The sequence below is a fragment of the Mastigoproctus giganteus genome, chromosome 6, assembly GCF_048544385.1.
Source record: "Mastigoproctus giganteus isolate SK-2022 chromosome 6, ASM4854438v1, whole genome shotgun sequence".
Lineage (NCBI taxonomy): Eukaryota > Metazoa > Arthropoda > Arachnida > Uropygi > Thelyphonidae > Mastigoproctus > Mastigoproctus giganteus.
This window is the reverse complement of record NC_143580.1, coordinates 141,478,111-141,497,170: the sequence shown is the minus strand read 5'-3', so window position 1 is coordinate 141,497,170 and position 19,060 is coordinate 141,478,111. Positions and strand designations below refer to the sequence as shown.

The 19,060-nt window shown below is 39.8% G+C and overlaps 1 protein-coding gene across 1 annotated transcript in view; it reads left to right on the top strand.

The window, feature by feature from the left end:
• LOC150084625 (cysteine-rich PDZ-binding protein) overlaps positions 1-19,060 on the top strand; it is a 90,895-nt gene that overhangs the window by 10,516 nt on the left and 61,319 nt on the right. The window contains exon 2 of the mRNA XM_090375362.1: positions 7,913-7,978. Coding sequence (XP_090231488.1) covers positions 7,913-7,978 — 66 coding nt within the window. The remainder of the gene's footprint in view (positions 1-7,912; positions 7,979-19,060) is intronic.

Here is a 19,060-nt window from a genome sequence, read left to right as displayed (position 1 = left end):
TCCTTTTTACAAAGCATGTTTCCTGTTTCCCTGACAATAGTCACCAACAACTACTAGTTCCTTTGGGACCAGCGCATTCTGCCCTGGGGGCTGCCATTGTATTGCGTGATGACCAAGTTCAAGCTCTGGCATTGGTGTGGGCAGCTGAGAGCTTGATGGGCCCCTCACTTCTAATTCTTCGAGGGTATCCACCCTGTCCTATTGTAGAGAATGAAAGTGGTAGAGAATGAAAAGGACCTGGGGGTAATTGTACGTGCAGATATGAAGTTCTCTGAGCAGTGCAGACAGGCTGCAAGAGTAGCTCATTGTGTCTTATCAATGATATACAGTAATTTTTCTAGCAAGAATGAGGTGATTATTCCCTTGTATGAGGCAATGGTTAGGCCACACCTTGAGTACTGTATACAGGTCTGGAGGCCTAATTTCAAAAAGGATGTAGAGCTGCTGGAATGAGTACAGAGAAAGGCAACAAGGTTAGTGAATGGAACAAAGGGTTGCTCTTAAGCCTTTCTTTGTAAGAACAAAGAAAGGCTTAAGTTTTGGAAATTACTGTATCTGGAGACTAGGCACCGGTGAGGTTATCTGATAGAGGTGTATAAAGCTTTGAATGGTTTGAGCATGCTCAATGCTGATGGGATTCTGCTTCTTTCTCAGAATAATCACCTGAGAGGGCATAAATTCAAATTGAGGAAAGACAGATGTAGGATAGATGTCTGGAAATTTGCCTTTAACGATCGTTTAGTTGGTTGGTTGAACACACTTCTATCCCTAGCCGACCGGGCTAGCCGAGTGGGTAAAGTACCTGCCCGGCAACCCAAAGGTCGCGGGTTCGATTCCCACCTCGGGCTTGGATCAAAGTACTGCAAAAAACCTTGGGAGGTGCAATATGGCCACAGAAGCCGATGCGCCAACAACTACCAAATCAAAAAAAAAAAAAAAAAAGACTTCTCTCCCTTGTTGTGGAAGTTGATAGCCTAAATAAATTTAAGGTTCAGCTGGACAGGTATTTCGAACAAACGGAGGGGTGAAGTGAAAGTTTTTTTTTTTTGGCTGATGCTGCATAAGCTTGCTTTCTTGCGTCATATGCCTCTACTAATGCTAGTTATTCTGTTTGTTTTCCTCTGAGTTCTCTCTCTTTTAAGGCAAAATCTCTTGCTGAGTGAGTGCCAAGAGTTTCTGCTTGAGGATGTCAAGGAATTCTTTGATGCTCTGGTTATAGGTGTCGTGTTTCTCTGTTTGTTGTCGCTTTTGAGGATGGCCTTCAATTTTCTGATTATCTTCTTATTTCTTTTACCCAGTTCGTACAGGGTCATTTTTCATATCTTCACTCATCTCTTCTGTTATGGGCACCTCCATAACCAGATTGGCAGGAGCAGCAGTGTGTAGCACACGCTTCTTGATTAGACCGGGGTTTGAGCCCATGACCACCAAATAAGGAGGATGCGGAAAGGTCAGGGAATGACTGCCACATATCCCCTGAGCAATATGGCCTTATTTTCTAATGCTACTAAAAACCAAAAACACAAACAAACGTCTTCTGCTGTAGCTTTCTTTCCCAGGCTGGTGGTTCCGTGACTTTGTGTTATGTTGTTTTCTGGTTTCCCTTCTGTTCACCTTGGTGTCTGCTACAGCAGCAGAATTCTCTTTTAGCATTAGCAAAGGCATATGATGCAAGAAAGCAAGCTTATACAGCATCAGCCAAAAAAAGAAAACAAAACCCCCCACATCTCATTTCACCCATCCACCTGCTCCAAATGTTTGTCTAGTTCTGCCATGAATCTATTTAAGCTATCAACTTCTACGACATATGCTTGAATTTATGCCCTCTCAGGCAATTATTCTGAGCAAGAGGAAGAATGCCATCAGCATTGAGCATGCTCAAACCATTGGAGCTCTATAGTGTTAGAGGCAATTAACTGCTATGTAAAATGGTATGTCAGTGCCAAGACGTGGATACTAAACCCTCAGCCGTGGCACCCAAAATGTAGCAGAATCAGTGGTGGGTCACCTGACAGGTGTCCTACTTTCTTTTTTTTAATTTATGGAAAATGTTTAGAGTTTTTTGAATTCTGCTGAAATAATGCCAGTATTTCATATTTTCTTAATGAGTACTTTCTGTATTTATGTACTTAAAGTTTAATAAAAACTTTCAAGGTTTAATAATAAAAATATTAAATTTTAAATACAACCGCTTCCCGATTAATGTAAGGGTTGCGTTCTGCGAAACTTTACTTAAGTTGGAATTTCCCCCATGCTTGTGCAGCAGTCGCTGCTGTGCTTGCTGGATTGATTGAATCAAAAAAGAAATGTTCGATGAACATGTGAATAGAATTATTTATTGTATTTATTCAATTTTTTATCTCATGCACAGGAAAAATTACAAAAGCCTGCAATTTGAAAAATTTCAAAACTATAAAAAAAGAACAGGCATAACATCAGTAAGTTTTACCTCTTGAGCATCGTTGCCAGAATCGCCGTCTTCAGTTGATAAGCACGCTGCTGTAGAGGTTGAGGGCTGTGGAGATTTAGAAGGGGTCGCCTTATGAAAGAACATATTAATGGAGGACTGGGCGATGGCTTTTTTCTTTTCATCGTAGATTGCTTTGTAGCAAGCAAGCATATCATTCACCCCTCTTAACTTTTAAGAATCGTTTGCTGTCGGGATCCATCTTCTGAAACTTGCCGATGCAATTTCACGAAATGCCATTGCCATCTCTCTGGTGATGAAGCATCCTTTACAATGTTATCTGTAACCTCTTCATATGATTTGCCTTTTTCAAACCCTTTGAAGCCTTTTACATGCCTTTGGCATATTTCTTCCATGCGCCATTTACCTATTAAACCACCCGTTGCTTGCCATGAACTTGGTTTGGCGTTCACCGTACTTATCCTTAATATCTTCAAATACTTTTTGCTTGAATGGTTATTAGGCTCAGGGGCACTCGCTTCTGAATCTGATTTTTCATCCGTATTATTAATAGCTGTTCCATCTTTGATATAGCACCTGAACACTGTTGATCTTAAATGCATAGATCCTTTAACATGTTCTTTTATACGTGCAATGTCCCTTAAAATAATATTCATTGTTGAAGCAGCGAGACCTAATTCCCTTGCAATAGATGACAAACTTTTTGGTCCTGCTTCATACTTCTTAATCATTTTCATGTTCATTTTTAAATCAATTTTGTTTTGTTTCTTGGCACTGCCAGTACTTGCACTTTCCATTGTTCCCTTTCCCTTCATCGTTGTCATATGTAAATAGGAATGAAGAGAAAATTCGTTTTTCATATGATTGAAGATTTCAGTAAGGGGAACACATTTCACCATAATACCATAAAGTAAAAACCCACAGAATTCTAGTTATTGGTATTATTCCAAATGCAATAAGATCGAGTTTACTACCTGTTTATAATAGATTTCACTAATAGAAAAGCCTGATAGATAAACCGGAAAGTGGTTATTGTTTTTTGGTCGTGTATTTATGTACTTAAATTTCGTGACCTCCAGAAACGTGCTTTAGAAAAATATCACAAAGGCATTCACAATTGATTCTTATAACAGAACATATAACGATAAATGAGTAGTGCAATTTCCATTATAAATATGACCTTTTAGAGAGATAAATAGTTTAGTAATATAGTGAAAATTTCAACTTTTCCAAGGACTTGGAACGAATTACAAAAAAAAAAAAAAATGTTTCACTGGATTCACATTACAACATTTTTACAATACCCCCATTTATCCCTACAGATGCAAAATAACTTGCATAAGTTGAGCCGACAAAAACTTGCGTAAGTTGAGCCGACAAAAACTTGCATAAGTTGAGTATTACGTAAGTCGGGGAGTTCCTACATTGTGTTTTACACCTTTTATTTTAAAAGAATAATAATTCTGCTGAAAATTGCAAAAGACATGTTTTATTCAAAATTGTAATATCAGTCTGTTATTCATTTTAAAAGACTTGTTTGAAATTTCAAACAGGTGCATGTGCATATATTTCTTGTCATATTGAATATAAATATTAAAAAAATTAAAAAAACATATGTTCATTATTGTTTTTAAGGTGTATTTCATAATTTATTTCAAATTTGGCATGCTTCACATTGTGCAAAACTTGAAACTATGTACTATATCTTGCTTGCTGTGGTACAGCAGCCATTTTGGAGAGAATATTGAGTTGTGTGTTATTTGTGAAAACAGTGATAAATCGTTCAAGAATAACTAGGGTAAGACAGTAGATGATTATTGAACTAATGGTACTAGACACAGTATCTGTGTCTGGTACCATTCTACTCTTCAAACAAAAATCAGATAGTTCCAAAGAATGGTAATGGGTCACTAGAGAAGTTCTTATTGCCTCATTCTATACAAAAACTATATAAAAAAAAAAAAAAACCCCTTCAGAATCTAATGTGGTAAAAGTTTGACTATATTTAGGAAGGTAGAAAAAATTTCAGATTGTTAATCATTGATTAACAGTTAAAGTGGGAATGTTATTTTTGAGGATCACATGTCACTATTCCTGGATTAATTGGCAGCAGTTCATGAAGAGCCACTGCACTTCATGGGTTAATTAGTGAAATCCCTCATGGTTCAATTCTGGGACCCTTATTAAAAATATTAATGAATGCTAAGAAAATTTTTGGGCTAAAATTCTCAAACTATGGAAAGATTCACCAAACGGACAAGTTAGTGGAATTGCATCATATTAGTACCTAGTGAACCACTGAAGTAAGTGAAATAGCATTGTTTTTATTATATCTCATATTGTGAATGCCTTCACAATGAGTTGCCCTGATATTGTGGTACCTCGAATGAGCAGCGCCTCATCAGTGGAGAAGTCTGTTATTTATTCACGACAGATACCTAGAAGCCTGGAAACATTGAATTGAAGTGTTATCAGTGCAGCAGCATTTCTTTAAGTTCTGGCCACCTATAGTTGTCATAAATTGTTACTGCTAAGTGATTGTGCCCAAACGTCAACGTTCAGTTTGTTGGGAAAAAAAAAAACAGAAGAAGAATACGTTGACCTTCATAAGATGTTTTCATGTTTAAGGTATATAATCGTTTCTTTCAGAAAACATTTTAATCAAGTTTTGCTGTATATGCAGGGTGTCTCAGAAATATTGGTACAAACGTTTAAGGGAGGTAGGTAACATCTAAAGGAATGTGAATCGCATAGGAACCCATAACTGGAAACGTCACCGTAAGTCGGTAGACGGCATGGTAGTCGCCACACGAAGAGCATGCATCGATATACGAACTGTGAGCTGGCAGACATGCACCTAATGTATAGATTAGCAGAGGGCAATGGACAAGCCCCTCAACGAATTTATGGAGAACGCTTCCCAGACAGACATGTACCGGACCACCATTTGTTTCTGCATGTGCATCAAAATTTGTGCGATTATGGGTCATTTAGAGGTAACAGGAGTAGTGCGGGCAGACCACGTTCAACAAAAATTCCTGCCTTAGAAGAAAGTGTGTTGAATGCCATCCAGAATAATCCTACTACCAGCACACGTGCCGTTGCCTCTGCCTTAGGAGTGTCTCGTTGCAGTGTACAGCGTGTCTGGCACAACGATTCCTTACACCCCTTTCATCTCCAAAGGGTTCAGTTACTGCTCCCCCAAGATCATCTTGCACATGTGGCTTTTGCGCAGTGGTTTCTCCAAGAAAGCGTTCAAGACTTAATTTTCCAGCCTATGTTTTGTTCACGGATGAGGCTTATTTCACTCAGGAAGGCTATTCAATCAGCACAATGCTCATGTGTGGGCTCACGACAACCCACACGGTGTGTGCCCCTATGCGGCACAACATCGCTTCGCAATGAATGTGAGCAGGTATGGTCGGTGACTGCTTAGTCAGCCCATACCTGTTACTATCCCGCATGAACTCCACTAAATATCGGATCTTTCTTGAACAAGTTCTACCAGGGTTACTTGACGATGTTCCAGCAAATGTGAGACACAACATTTGGTTTCAACATAATGGGTTGCCTGCCCATTATGAAAGGTGTGTTCGTGACCATTTGAACAGTCGTTTTGGACATCGATGGATTGGCCGTGGTGGACCGTTGCCTGGCCCCCATGCTCACTGATTGATCAAGCGTTGATTTCTTTCTGTGGGGGGCCCTCAAATCTATTGTATAGGAATCGCCTGTGGAGATGGAAATGGATCTCATGGCAAGACTTGTCTGCACTGCTGCTACTGTCAAAGAAACTCCAGGTGTGTTCGACCGTGTCCGCCAATCCATGCTGCGTCGGTGTCACGCGTGTATCGCATCTCATGGTGGAACCTTCGAGCATCTGTTGTAACATCATGAAATGCATCCATCTCGTACTCCATTGTTAATATTGTCAAATAAATGTTTGCTACTAATTACCGTCTTGTGTCATTTCTGCTTCTTGTGTCTCTGTTACTACTTTCCCGTGACGTTTCTGGTTATGGGTTCCTATGCGATTCACATTCCTTTAGATGTTACCTACCTCCCCTAAACGTTTGTACCAATATTTTTGAGACACCCTGTATAAAAATATGAAGCGAGGCATACGAAATGTACACTGAAAAGAAATTAAGATACCTGGTTCCTGGGCAATGCAATGCTGTTTTCCCTCTCACAAGCGGAAGAACCCACTGTTTAGCAGTACACTGCCTTCACGTAGATGGTAATTTGATGTCAGTATGGATAAACATTGTGAATTAGCTGACTTTGAAAGAGGGATGATAGTGGGTGCCTGACGCATGGGTTACTTTATCGTGGAGGTGGTACAGAAATTGCACTATCCCTGTTCGACAGTATCAAGAGTATTGGGAATATGCCATTTCCGGAATAACATCTCATTGTGCACAGTGCTGTGGGTGGAGAAAGTGATGAATGAACATGGTCGTCGATGCTTGTCTCGCATTGTTTCTGCCAACCACAGAGCAATAGTGGCACAAATCACTGCCATCTTCAACGAGGGAAGTCCCAGAAATGTCTCCACCAAATCCATCAGGTGATCGTTAGCCGCAATAGGTTATGGGAGCCACCAACCCACCAGAGTCCCATTGCTAACACCACAACGCAGGACTCTACATCTGAACTGGGCAAAAGAACATTGGCACTGGACCCTGGATGATTGGAGACTGGTATCATGGTATGACAAATCTCATTTCCCATTATTTCGAGTGGACAGGAGGATGCACATTTGGCGCAAACTGAAGGAAGCTATGCACCTGGCATGTCAACAAGGAACTGTTGCGGCAGGTAGACAGTCGCTAATGGTCTGGGCCATGTTCAACTGCCTCACACTGGGGCCTCTGGTACATCTAGATGCATCTCTGAATGGTCCGGGTTATGTGTCCATCCTTGTAGACAATCTGCATCCCTTCATGGTCATTGTGCACCCACAGGGTAATGGACTCTTCCAGCAAGACAGTGCACCTCCCCACAGAGCCAGGATGACTAGAACATGGTTTGAAAAGCATTCTGCAGATTTTACCGCCATGGAATGGCTTCCTCGTTCACTATACATGAACCTTGTGGAACATCTTTGGGATGCTGTGAAATGTTCAAGCTTTGGATCCTCCACCCAGGAATGCGACGGAATTATGGACAGCCGTGCAGCAAGCATGGATAGAAATATCTGTGGAAAACTTTTGTGAACTAGTGGACTCAATGCCTTTCCATGGGACTGCCCTTATCCAGGCAAAAGGTGGGCCTACCCATTAATAGGTAGGTATACCATGATTTCTGTTCACTTGGTGTACAATGAATTATGGTCCTCTTGTGGATAAGAAGTGGATGAGTTTGGAAGTCTGATGGTGATTCAACAAATAATCTAGGAAGTTGGTTGTTCATTTATTATATAATCAGTGATTCATAGGTATATACACATGTATATATATTTAATTTATTTTTCCTCCTTAGGTCAGAAGAAACTTGGCAAGGTAATTACTCCAGATCCATGGAAAGCAGGTGCAAGAAATACAAATGGTATATGTTTAAATTACCTATTTATTATCTGTCTTATTTATTTCTTATGACATTACTCTCTGTAGGAATTCAGCATATGTGATCATGCTTCAGTATGAGTTGAAAATGACACCTCAGAATTAAAGATAGTAAATAAAAAAGTGTGTATTTTTATTTATTTATTTTTTTGGAAGGCTGTCAACTCTATAGTATACTGGTGCTGTGGATGGATTTAAGGATCAAGGCCCTGGATGCCAAGCGTTCTGTGGCCAAGTGATTTTTAGTGCGTTTTGAAAAGTGTTTTCAACAAAGACCATTTGAGTGAACATATTCTATTTTTTGTTTCAAAAACTGTTTTCTTGATTTGATTTGTATATCAGAGTAGCACTTTCTCTGTACAAGAAGTAGGCAGAGGCCCAGAAAGGAAAAAAAAGGAAAACCACCTTTGTTTCTTTTTTCTATAAGTACCAACTTACTAACTCAGCCACTTGGCACTGCTCCTGCTTCCCCATGGCATGGCTGGTAACTTGGGTGGTAAAGATAAACCCCCAGGGCCAAAAGGAGCCATCATGGATTCTAACAATTTTTCACCTTTAGAGCCTTCAAACTCAAGACAAAAATCCTCTGATGATAACAAACTAGTCAACAAAAGGCTTCGAACAGAAGCACAGCTTCCAGACATTCCTAATTTTCTGGTGATACACTCCCTGTCCACCCAGCCTGTGGCAAGTTATTGCCATTTATGATTCAAAGACATCTGGAATCTATTGCAGGATCACCAGAAATGGTGAAGTGACTACAATCCTGAGATCTCCTGATTGAAACAGCCACCTCCAAACATTGAGTGGCTATTAAAGACGACATTTGGTGGGTTGCTAATGTCCTTTACTCCCCGCAATACCTTAAATTCAACAAAAACGTCATCACAGAAAGGGACTTAATTACAGTGTCTGAGAAGGAATAGTTTAAGAACTTAGCAATCAAAAGGTAATAAGTGCTAAAAGAATAATGACAAAAAAAGATGGAAATCTCATTCCAACCTGTTCCATCATTTTAACTTTTAGCACTCCTGATTTGCCATCCTCAGTAAAAGCTGCATATTTAAACTGCCAAATTTGCCCATACATCCCAAATCCTCTTTGCTGTTTTAAATGTCAGATGTATGGCCACTCACAGCAGGCATACAAAGGTGACGCCATCTGCCCTCTTTGTGGTTCAAAAGAACATACACAAGCAGGTTGTTCAGCTGCAGTTCTCATTCGCCCCAACTGCAAAGGCAGTCACCTTGCCTTTTCTAAATCATGTGAAAAATGTGGAAGACAGGTAGGAAAATCCAAAAATTCAAATTAGAACATATCCTGAGGCACGCAGGCATCATATTTGTAATGTCATCACATTTGTAATGTGACCATGCATAGTCCATCTTATGCCTCTCGCACCCGAAGTTTTCATACTGCCGCAATTCAAACAGATGTCAGTACCGCCCAACATCTCTTTAGCTAATTGGGTTAAAGCTACTTTATCAACCACTGGAAAAGGTAATTCTAAAACGAAAACAAGCAATGCCACCAACATCCCAATTAGTATCCCAACTTATACTCCGATAGTCTCGAATGATACAGAAAAATTGAAACCTGCTGAAGACTGTAAGAAAACTGAACCACCCACCAACATTATGGAAATGGATATACACCCAGATTATGAAGAACCTATCCTAGAACTTCGTGCCAATGACTCTGGATACCGGATGCTCCTTATTCCAAAAAAAAAAAAAACCATAAAAAATGCCCTGCATACAAAAAACAGTCAGATGAATCATCCACAGCCAAACCAAAATAATGCCTAACATCATACAGTGGAACTGCAGAGGATGAAGCAGCCATTCTGATGACTTGAGGGATTTTATCTCTCAATTCAATCCCATAGGTATATGCCTACAGGAAATATTCTTGTCCAAAGTTTCGGTGAAATTCTCAAATTATTTAAGATACAGATGAGATAGGAACCCAGAGTCTCCTGCCTGTGGATTTTACAAGCCATACTTGTAAATTCTAACATACCATCCAGACCAATCCAGTTAAGAACCACCCTAGAAGCTATGGAAGCTCAGATTGCAGTTGATATTTCAGTTACCATTGTTCGCATTTATATTCCACCATCTCTACTTCCACATTCAGAACTTGACTACCTCATTACACAACTCTAATGTGTCTTTTTGGTGACTTTAATGGACACCATTTATTATGGGATCAGCTACAATGGACAGAGGCCAATTGATTGAGGAATTTATGAATAATAATGATCTGATTTTATTAAACTGTGGATCTCCTACCTACATCTGCCTACCCACAGGATCTCTTTTTCTGCAATTGACTTGTCAGTTAGCTCACCATCCATCTTTCCAATCATGGCATGGTCTGTATTAACTGATCCCTTTAACAGTGATTACTTTCCTATTGTTTGTTTCTTTCAAACAAGGGTAACTATAAATCCCGATCAACGATCCAATTTGAAGTTTAAAAAGGCGAACTGGGATGGCTATTCTGCTCAGATCTAGGCAGACTTTATGTTTAAAAAATAACCTATTGATGATGTAAATACTTACATTACCAATCAGATTCTGACTGCGGCTAATACCTACATTCCAAAACTCAAGTCATATCGCAATCACTGAATTCACTGGTGGAATACAGATTGCTTCATTGCCAAACAGGAAAAAAACCGAACTTGGAATAATTTCCGAAAGAATCCCACCACCAGTAACCTCATTGCTTATAAAAGGCTTAAAGCAGAAGCAAGGCTAATTAGACAAAAGTAAAATGAGAATTGTGCATTGCTTTTGCTTCAAACATCACAAAAGACACCGACACACGGTCTCATCTGGAAGAGAATACAGGCACTAAATGGAAAATTCACTCATCTGCCCTCTCCAATATTTCATTGGAAAGGGAAAGACCTATCTATAGCTGAAGAAGTTGCTAATGCACTTGCAGAATCATTTGCTACAATCTCTGCTTCTGCCTCCGATGGGTCCAATTTGTGCCAAACCCCACATACTTTTCTGATAATCTCAGTTCTTGGTTGATTCGACCACTGTTCATCTCAGTTGCCCAAATTATTCGCTGTATGATTCTTTTCACCTCAAAGGTGGTACTTGTGCATATGTCTGTTCCAATATTCCCTGTCAGAGACCTGGTAATTTGGAATCTCCTCTTTTTGATCTTCTCTGGCTTAAAATCTCTACTTCATTCTGTCAAATTCATTTGCTGTCTCTACCGCTCTCCCAATTCCACTAATCACTTGAAACTCTTTGACTTTTTTTCTTTGCCACCTGATTTTCTCCAGTCCAACTTTCCTAACAGTGAAGTAATTTTCCTTGGTGATTTTAATGTTCACAACTCCAGCTGGCTCCCGTTTTCTAGTCATACAAACTCAGCTGGTTGAGAGGCCGAGGCTTTTGCAATTACTAATAACCTTGCACAGATTATTAATTTACCTACCAGAATACCGGACAATCCTAACCATACAGCCAACACACTTGATCTTTTTCTCACAAACAACCCTTCTAAGTACACCGTAGAAGTGAATGGCCCTTTAGGCACCTCAGATCACAACGTGGTGATTATCTCTTCTCCAATGGAGCCTTTATCTCATTGCTATTCCGAACCTTGTGTTGTTTGGCATTAAAGACTGCAAAATTGGGTGACCTGCGAGATTTCTTTTCTTCTTTTCCTTGGTCGGATTACTGTTTCAAAACTTCTGGTGTCAGCGTTTGCTCAGATCGTGTCAGCGAAATTAAACTTGTAGGAATGGAATCCTTTATTCCACACTCCACTTTAAAATCTCATCCTTTATCTAAACCTTGGTTTTCTTATAACTGTGCTAAGGCTGTTTAAGAGAAGAATGTTGCATATCGTAATTGGCTTGTTTCTAATTCATCAGTTTCACTTTCTTCCTACACCAAAGCTCGCAACAATTGTAAAACAGTTATGAGTCCAAACTAGATTTTGAACAGGCTGAGAGTAGAAAACTTGCTTCTTGCCCTAATGGTAGCCGAGCATTCTGGTCTCTTGCCAGAGCTATTGGCTGCAACTTTTGACCATCTCTGCTCCCACCTCTGTCAAAACCAGATGGTTCTTTTGTCACTTCAGCCAAGGATAAAGCTGACCTTCTAGCATCCCATTTTTCTTCCAACTCTTGTATTAATGATCTTGATAAAACACCTCCTACCATACCCAGCACACTCCATTCAATGCCTCCTGCGGTCTTCCATCAAAAGGATGTCAGAAGGATTTTGACGAATCTTGGTGCTAAGAAGGCTCTAGGTCCTGATGGTATTTTTCCATTTGTTCTCAAAACCTGAACTCCTGTTCTTTGTCACCTTTTTTCACTTGCTTATTCTAAAGGTGTTTTTCCTTCTGCTTGGAAATTTGGTCATATCCAGCCAGTTCCAAAAAAGGGTGACAAATCCCTCCCATCCAATTACTTCTATTCCTTCTAAGGTAATGGAGAAATCAATTAACTGCCAACTCTTAAACTATCTAGAAACCTTCCATCTGATCAACGATTGCCAGTATGGATTCCATCAGTGTGAATCCACTGGAGATGTTCTGGCTTATATTACCCATTTATGGACAGATTCAGTTGAAAAGTTCGGTGAAACACAAGCAGTTGCCCTTGACATCTCAAATGTGTCAAGAGAAACTGCTTTCAATCGTGTTTGGCTTAAAGGTCTTCTAAACAAGCTTCCATTTTATGGTTTGCTGTTTTTTGTAATTGGTTATCCAGTTTTCTCTGGCTGCTCACTGAGGGTGATGGTAGATGGCACTGTATCTTTTAACTTCTCCACTAATGCTGGTGTCCCCCAAGGTTCAGTTCTTTCCCCCTGTCTTTTCCTCTTGTATGTTAATGACCTTCTTCCATTGACCGGAAATCCTATCCATAATTTTGCTGATGATAGCACATTGCATTCCACTTTCTAGTTTCTCAAACTAGAAAGTGGAATGTCCTGCTCAATCAGCTTCAACATCTCGAATATCTGCTACCAATTCCTTAAATGCTGATCTCCAGGTAATTCTCCAGTGAGGCAAAGACAATTTAGTTGATATCAATCCTTCTAAAACTTTGTCCTGTCTTATATCTCGCAAAAAGGATTCTTCTGCTCCTATGCTTATCTTTGTTGATACTCCGATTTCTAGGCAAGATGATATATCTCTTTTGGGAATTACCCTGATTTCTAATCTCTCTTGGCACAAGCACATTACAAATATTGCTTCCTCTGCATCTAAAAAACTTGGTTTTGTCTTTTGCTCTCGGTGTTCTTTTCTTCCAGACAGCTGTTCACTCTGTACAAATCGGAAATCCACCCTACCATGGAATATTGTTTCCATATCTGGGGCAGTGCCAACAAAACCTCTCTCAGGCTTCTAGATTCCATTCAGAAGAGGGAAATTCGGTTAATTAATGACTCATCTCTAACAGAGTTTCTCCACTCTCCGTCTCGTAGACGTTCTGTTTCTGCTGATGCCTATTCTACAGATACTTCCATGGGCACGGTTCTTCTGAATTGGCTTCTATAATTCCTGGCGCCTCCGTAGCCAGGTGGGAAGTAGCAGCAGTGCATAGCACACGCTTCTTGATTAGACCGGGGTTCGAGCCCATCACCACCAAATAGGGAGGATGTGGAAAGGTCAGGGAATGACCACCGCATATCCCGGAGCAATATGGCCTTAGTTGCTAATGCTCCAAATAACAACAACAACCATCTATAATTCCTGCTCTGTCTTTCTCTTTCAAAACAATCTGAACACATGCCGCCACCAGCCAACATCCATTTACTGTCCAATTTTAAACTTGCAGAACTAACTTTTCATCTTCCTCGTTTTTTCATTTTACTGCAGTTTTCTTGAACAACCTTCCTTCGTACGTATTAACTTAAAATTACAGTCTGCAGAAGTTCAAGTCTAATATCAACATCTTTGGGGTTTTCATGTTAAAAAAAAAAAATATACATTTGAACTGCAGAGGACTAAGCAGCCATTCTGATGACTTAAGCAATTCAGTCTCTCAATTCAGTCCCATAGGTATGCCTACAGGAAACGTTCTTGTCTAAAGTTTCGCTGAAATTCTCAAATTATATGATATACAGACTAGATAGGAGCCCAGAGTCTCCTGCCCATGGAGGAGCAGCCATTCTTGTAAATTCTAACATACCATCCAGACCAATCCAATTAAGAACCACCCTTGAAACTGTGGCAGCTCAGATTGCAGTTAGTAATTCATTTATCATTGTTTCCATTTATACTGATTGCAGTTAGTAATTCATTTATTTATTATTTATATGAGTTTGAGAACGAGAGTAGCCTGTGCGGACGTAGCTTATTGCCACTCCTGGAACAAAGAAGTTTTTTCTGTTTTACAGCTTAAATTGGCATATTAACTTATTTTCTAGAGTAGCTTTATATTACTAGTTACGATACTCAGTTTACAGTTTAACTTAGAGATTTTGTAGGTATTACTTAGTATCGGTAAGGGTATCAAATCCACGTGTTACAAGTTGAAGCTCCGTTGAACGAGAGGTTTTTTTTTAACCATATTTAGCCGATTTATTAACGAATTGTTATATCAAATTATTTTCTGTAAGTAGCTAGTCAGGATCCTTAGTTTATTCTGAATTGAGACAGCGAGATTTGGAAGTTAATCGATACTTAAGTGTCCGTAGATACCGTTCGTAAATTGCCGCCATTGTTACGCGATACAAAATATCTCGAACATAGATATACATGTACATAATATTATATTATGTATAATTAACAATATTATATTATGTATATCTAATATACATTAGATATAAATAATATAATATTGTCAATTAATCAGTAAATCTATTAAACTTGAACTTCATTGTCAATTAAATTGTTCTTTTAACTATATACATATAACGACTTAGGTTACGTAACATAAATAATTAGCAAAAATAAATAATTAATACTTAACTTGATACGGAAGTTATATCAAGAGATTTCGTAGATAACACTCGATACTGAAACATAAATATAGCGTTATAACTGTGTTGGAATACAAGTTTAGGGTTTTAATTTTGTACTGAAATTGAAATTTTATTGAAATTAAATCAAAATCATGACTCAGACCAGAGCAGCAAAGCAAAAGGTTCAAGCTAATAGAAGTGCTGCGGCTCAGAGGAGAACTGAGGGGGGGGGGCATTTGCCCTCTGAATCACAGCCTTTTAAAATGCACTATTTGCTTGTGGAGCAGTCAGGTACGGGACATGATTCTGCCATGGGGGATGTGTTTGTATGTGCGCGATGCAAAGGGTGTAAGGAAATCAGGCAACAACTCAGCGTTGTTATGGGCCTATATGAGAGCTTGAAGGACAGGGTGGATGCCTTCGAAGGATTAAAAGTGAGGGGCCCATCAAGCTCTCAGCTGCCCACACCAACACCAGAGCTTGCACTTGGACATCACACAACACGGCGGCAACCCCCAAGGCAGAATGCACTGGTCCCAAAGGAACTAGTAGTTGTTGGTGACTCTATTGTCAGGGAAACGGGAAACATGCTTTGTAAAAAGGATAGGTGGAACAGGACCAGGGTATGTCTGCCAGAGGCAAAGGTTAATGAGGTTGTAGAGCAGATATCTTTTAAGGGCACAAAAGGTGATATAGTTGTACACGTTGGCACTAATGATATAAGAGTAGGAGACCGGCAGAATTACTTAACAAGTACAGAATTACTTAATAAATCAGAGACGTGATGTCACACAGATATAAGTAATGCAGGTCACTGTTGAAAAAAAAAGACGTGAATTAGGGTTGAATTTGAAAGTATCTCCAATTCTGCCCAGACACAATAGGAGGGAGTATATGATGAGAGCCCTGTCGATCAATTCGGCCCTGGAAAGATTGTGCAAGGCTCAAGGGGTAGAATTTTTTTCAGCCTGGTCTGTATTTGTTAACAGGAGAGACTGCTTCTACAGGGATGGGATACACTTAAATAGAAAGGGTGCAAGAATGTTTGCTGATACTATCGAGCAGTGTTAGGTGGGTCGGAAAACTGCTAGATTGGGGGGATACAAGGACTAATAGATTAACATTAGCCACTGGCAGAGGTGAAAGTGATTCTTGCACTGCTTCTATTGGAATGAGCAGCAGCCTGGAAAATAAGATGCAGGATATTTCAGAGACTGCTGGGAATCATTGGGGTGCAAGTAAAACATGGGTTGTGTTAGGGTAGCTAAGAAAAAGAACCGGTGCATGTATACGTGCATGTACACCACTGCTAGGAGTTTGGTAAATAAATTTCATGAATTTGGGGTATTGCTTAAAGCATCAAAGGCAGATATTGTGGGGATTTCAGAGATGTGGTGTCACACAGATATAAGGAATGCAGAACTGGAATTTGGGGAGTTCAACATCTACAGAAAGGATAGGGAGGAGGGGTTATGCTATTAGTTAAGAAACTCATAAAATCCAAGGAAGTGAAGCCAGTCGACATCGCTGGACAGTGCAGTGTCGAGTCAGTTTGGTGTGACATAAGCATTGGGAGATCAAAATTGAGAGTAGGAGTGTGCTATAGGCCTAATGACTCTGATGAGTATAATAAGAAACTGTACAGGGAAATAGTGGGCCAGTAAATCAGAGAGTCTTATAATGGGGGATTTTAATTTCCCAGATAAGGGACTGGAATTTGTGGGTTGGTCACTCGCACACTATCAAGGCTTTTGTGGATTTATTGGATGATTGTTTTCTAAATCAGCATGTTCGGGAAGCAACTAGAGGGAACAATACCTTGATTTGATTATCAGTAGTGATTCTTCATACATTAAGAATCTGCAGATACAGGAACCACTAGGTGGCAGTGATCACAGTGTTCTGAAGTTTGATTTACTTAAGGAGGTAACTACCATCAGGGGTAAAGGGAAGGGTTATTGCTTTCGTAAAGGCGACTACGATGGTCTGAGACAGGATTTAAATTCTATACAGTGGGACCAACTGATGATGTTACCAACAGCAAACTCAAAATGTGAAGCATTCAAAGAACTTATCTTGGAAGCTACTAGGCTTTACATACCAACTAAGAAATATTGTTCAAGGTTTAGGCCTAAATGGATGTCAGATGAACTAATGAGACATATGGCAGAGAAGAAAAATGCATGGGATACATATAAATTAACACGTGACACAGAAGCCTATGATAGATATAAGTTGATCTGTAACCAAGTTACAAAGGAGGTTAGGCAGGCGAAGGCAGATTACAAGAAATCTTTGGCAAGGAATGCAAAGAAAAACAGCAAGGAGTTCTTTACTTATGTAAAATCTAGAAGGAAGTGGATGAATCAGATTGGTCCACTTGATATCGATGGTTCAACTGTTCATGATCCTGCTCAGGTAGCTAACAAACTAAATCAATATTTTGCATCTACATTCACACATGAGGAGTTATTCAGGAATGGGAATGCCATAGATGAAGTAAACACTGGCAGTGAGCTAGATGATCTTGTAATAATTGAGAGTAAAGTGGAGGAGAAATTGTTGAAGATAAATACAAGAAAGGCATCTGGGGTGGATGGGATCTATCCAGTTATATTAAAGGAGGCAGCAAAGGAAGTAAGCAATCTGTTAGCCATAATTATGAGAGCTTCCTTAGACTCAGGGGAGGTACCCACAGACTGGAGATGTGCAAATGTCACCCCAATTCACAAAGGAGGATCCAAGGCTCACAAGTAATTATAGACCTGTGAGTTTAACTTCTTTTCCAGGAAAATTAATGGAAGCACTGGTTAAAGAAGCACTGCAGGATCATCTTGACAAGAATTCAGTTATAGCTCAGACACAGCATGGTTTTGTTAAGGGAAGGTCTTGCCTGACCAATTAGATTGGATACTATGATGTAGTCACAAAAGAATTGGATGCAAGGAATAACTTTGATATTATATATTTGGATCTTAGAAAGGCTTTTGATACTGTTGCACATGGAAGACTGCTGCACAAATTGGAGCAGTGTGGCATTGGTGGCAAATTGTTGCTATGGATAAAAGGATGGTTGAGTGGCAGAAGGGACTCCACTAATGTTATTAGTGGAGTCCCTTAGGGTTCAGTGTTGGGTCCATTGTTTTCTGTATTTATAAATAATATTGATGATGGGATATCAAGCTTAATGTCCAAGTTTGCAGATGATACAAAGGTTGGCAGGGTTGTTAAGGATGCTACTGACGCTATGCTGCTGCAACAGGATCTGGAAAGGTTGAGCAGATGGGCTGAGAGGTGGCAAATGAAGTTTAACATTGACAAATGTAAAGTACTCATATGGGAAACAGCAACTCCAGAGCAACATATCAACTCTGTGGTACTACAGTGACTGGTAGAGAATGAAAGGGACCTGGGGGTAATTGTGCAGGCAGATATGAAGTTCTCTGAGTAATGCAGATGGGCTGCAAGAGTAGCCCATGGTGTCTTATCAATGATGTACAGGAATTTTTCTTGCAGGGTTAAGGAGGTGATTATTCCCTTGTATAAGGCAATGGTCAGGCCGCACTTTGAGTACTGTATACAGATTTGGAGGCCTCATTTCAAGAAGGATGTAGAGCTGCTGGAACGAGTACAGAGAAGGGCAACAAGGTTAGTGAACGGAACGAAGGGTTGCTCTTACAAAGAAAGGCTTAAGTTTTGCAAATTACAGCGTTTGGAGACTAGGCACCGGCGATGTGATCTGATAGAGGTGTACAAAGCCTTAAATGGTTTGAGCATGCTCAATGCTGATGGGATACTGCCTCTTGCTCAGAATAATCATCTGAGAGAGCATAAATTCAAATTGAGGAAAGACAGATGTAGGATAGATGTGTGGAAATTTGCCTTTAGCCAGTGGGTAGTTGGTTGGTGGAACAGACATCCATCCCTTGTTGTGGAAGTTGATAGCCTAAATAAATTTAAGGCTCAGCTGGACAGGTATTTCGAACGAACGGAGGGGTGAACTGGGAGGGGTTTTTTTTTTTTTTTTTTTTTTTTTGGGTGATGCTGTATAAGCTTGCTTTTTTGCATCATATGCCTATGCTAATTTTGTAAAAAGTTCTGATGTGATACAGCAA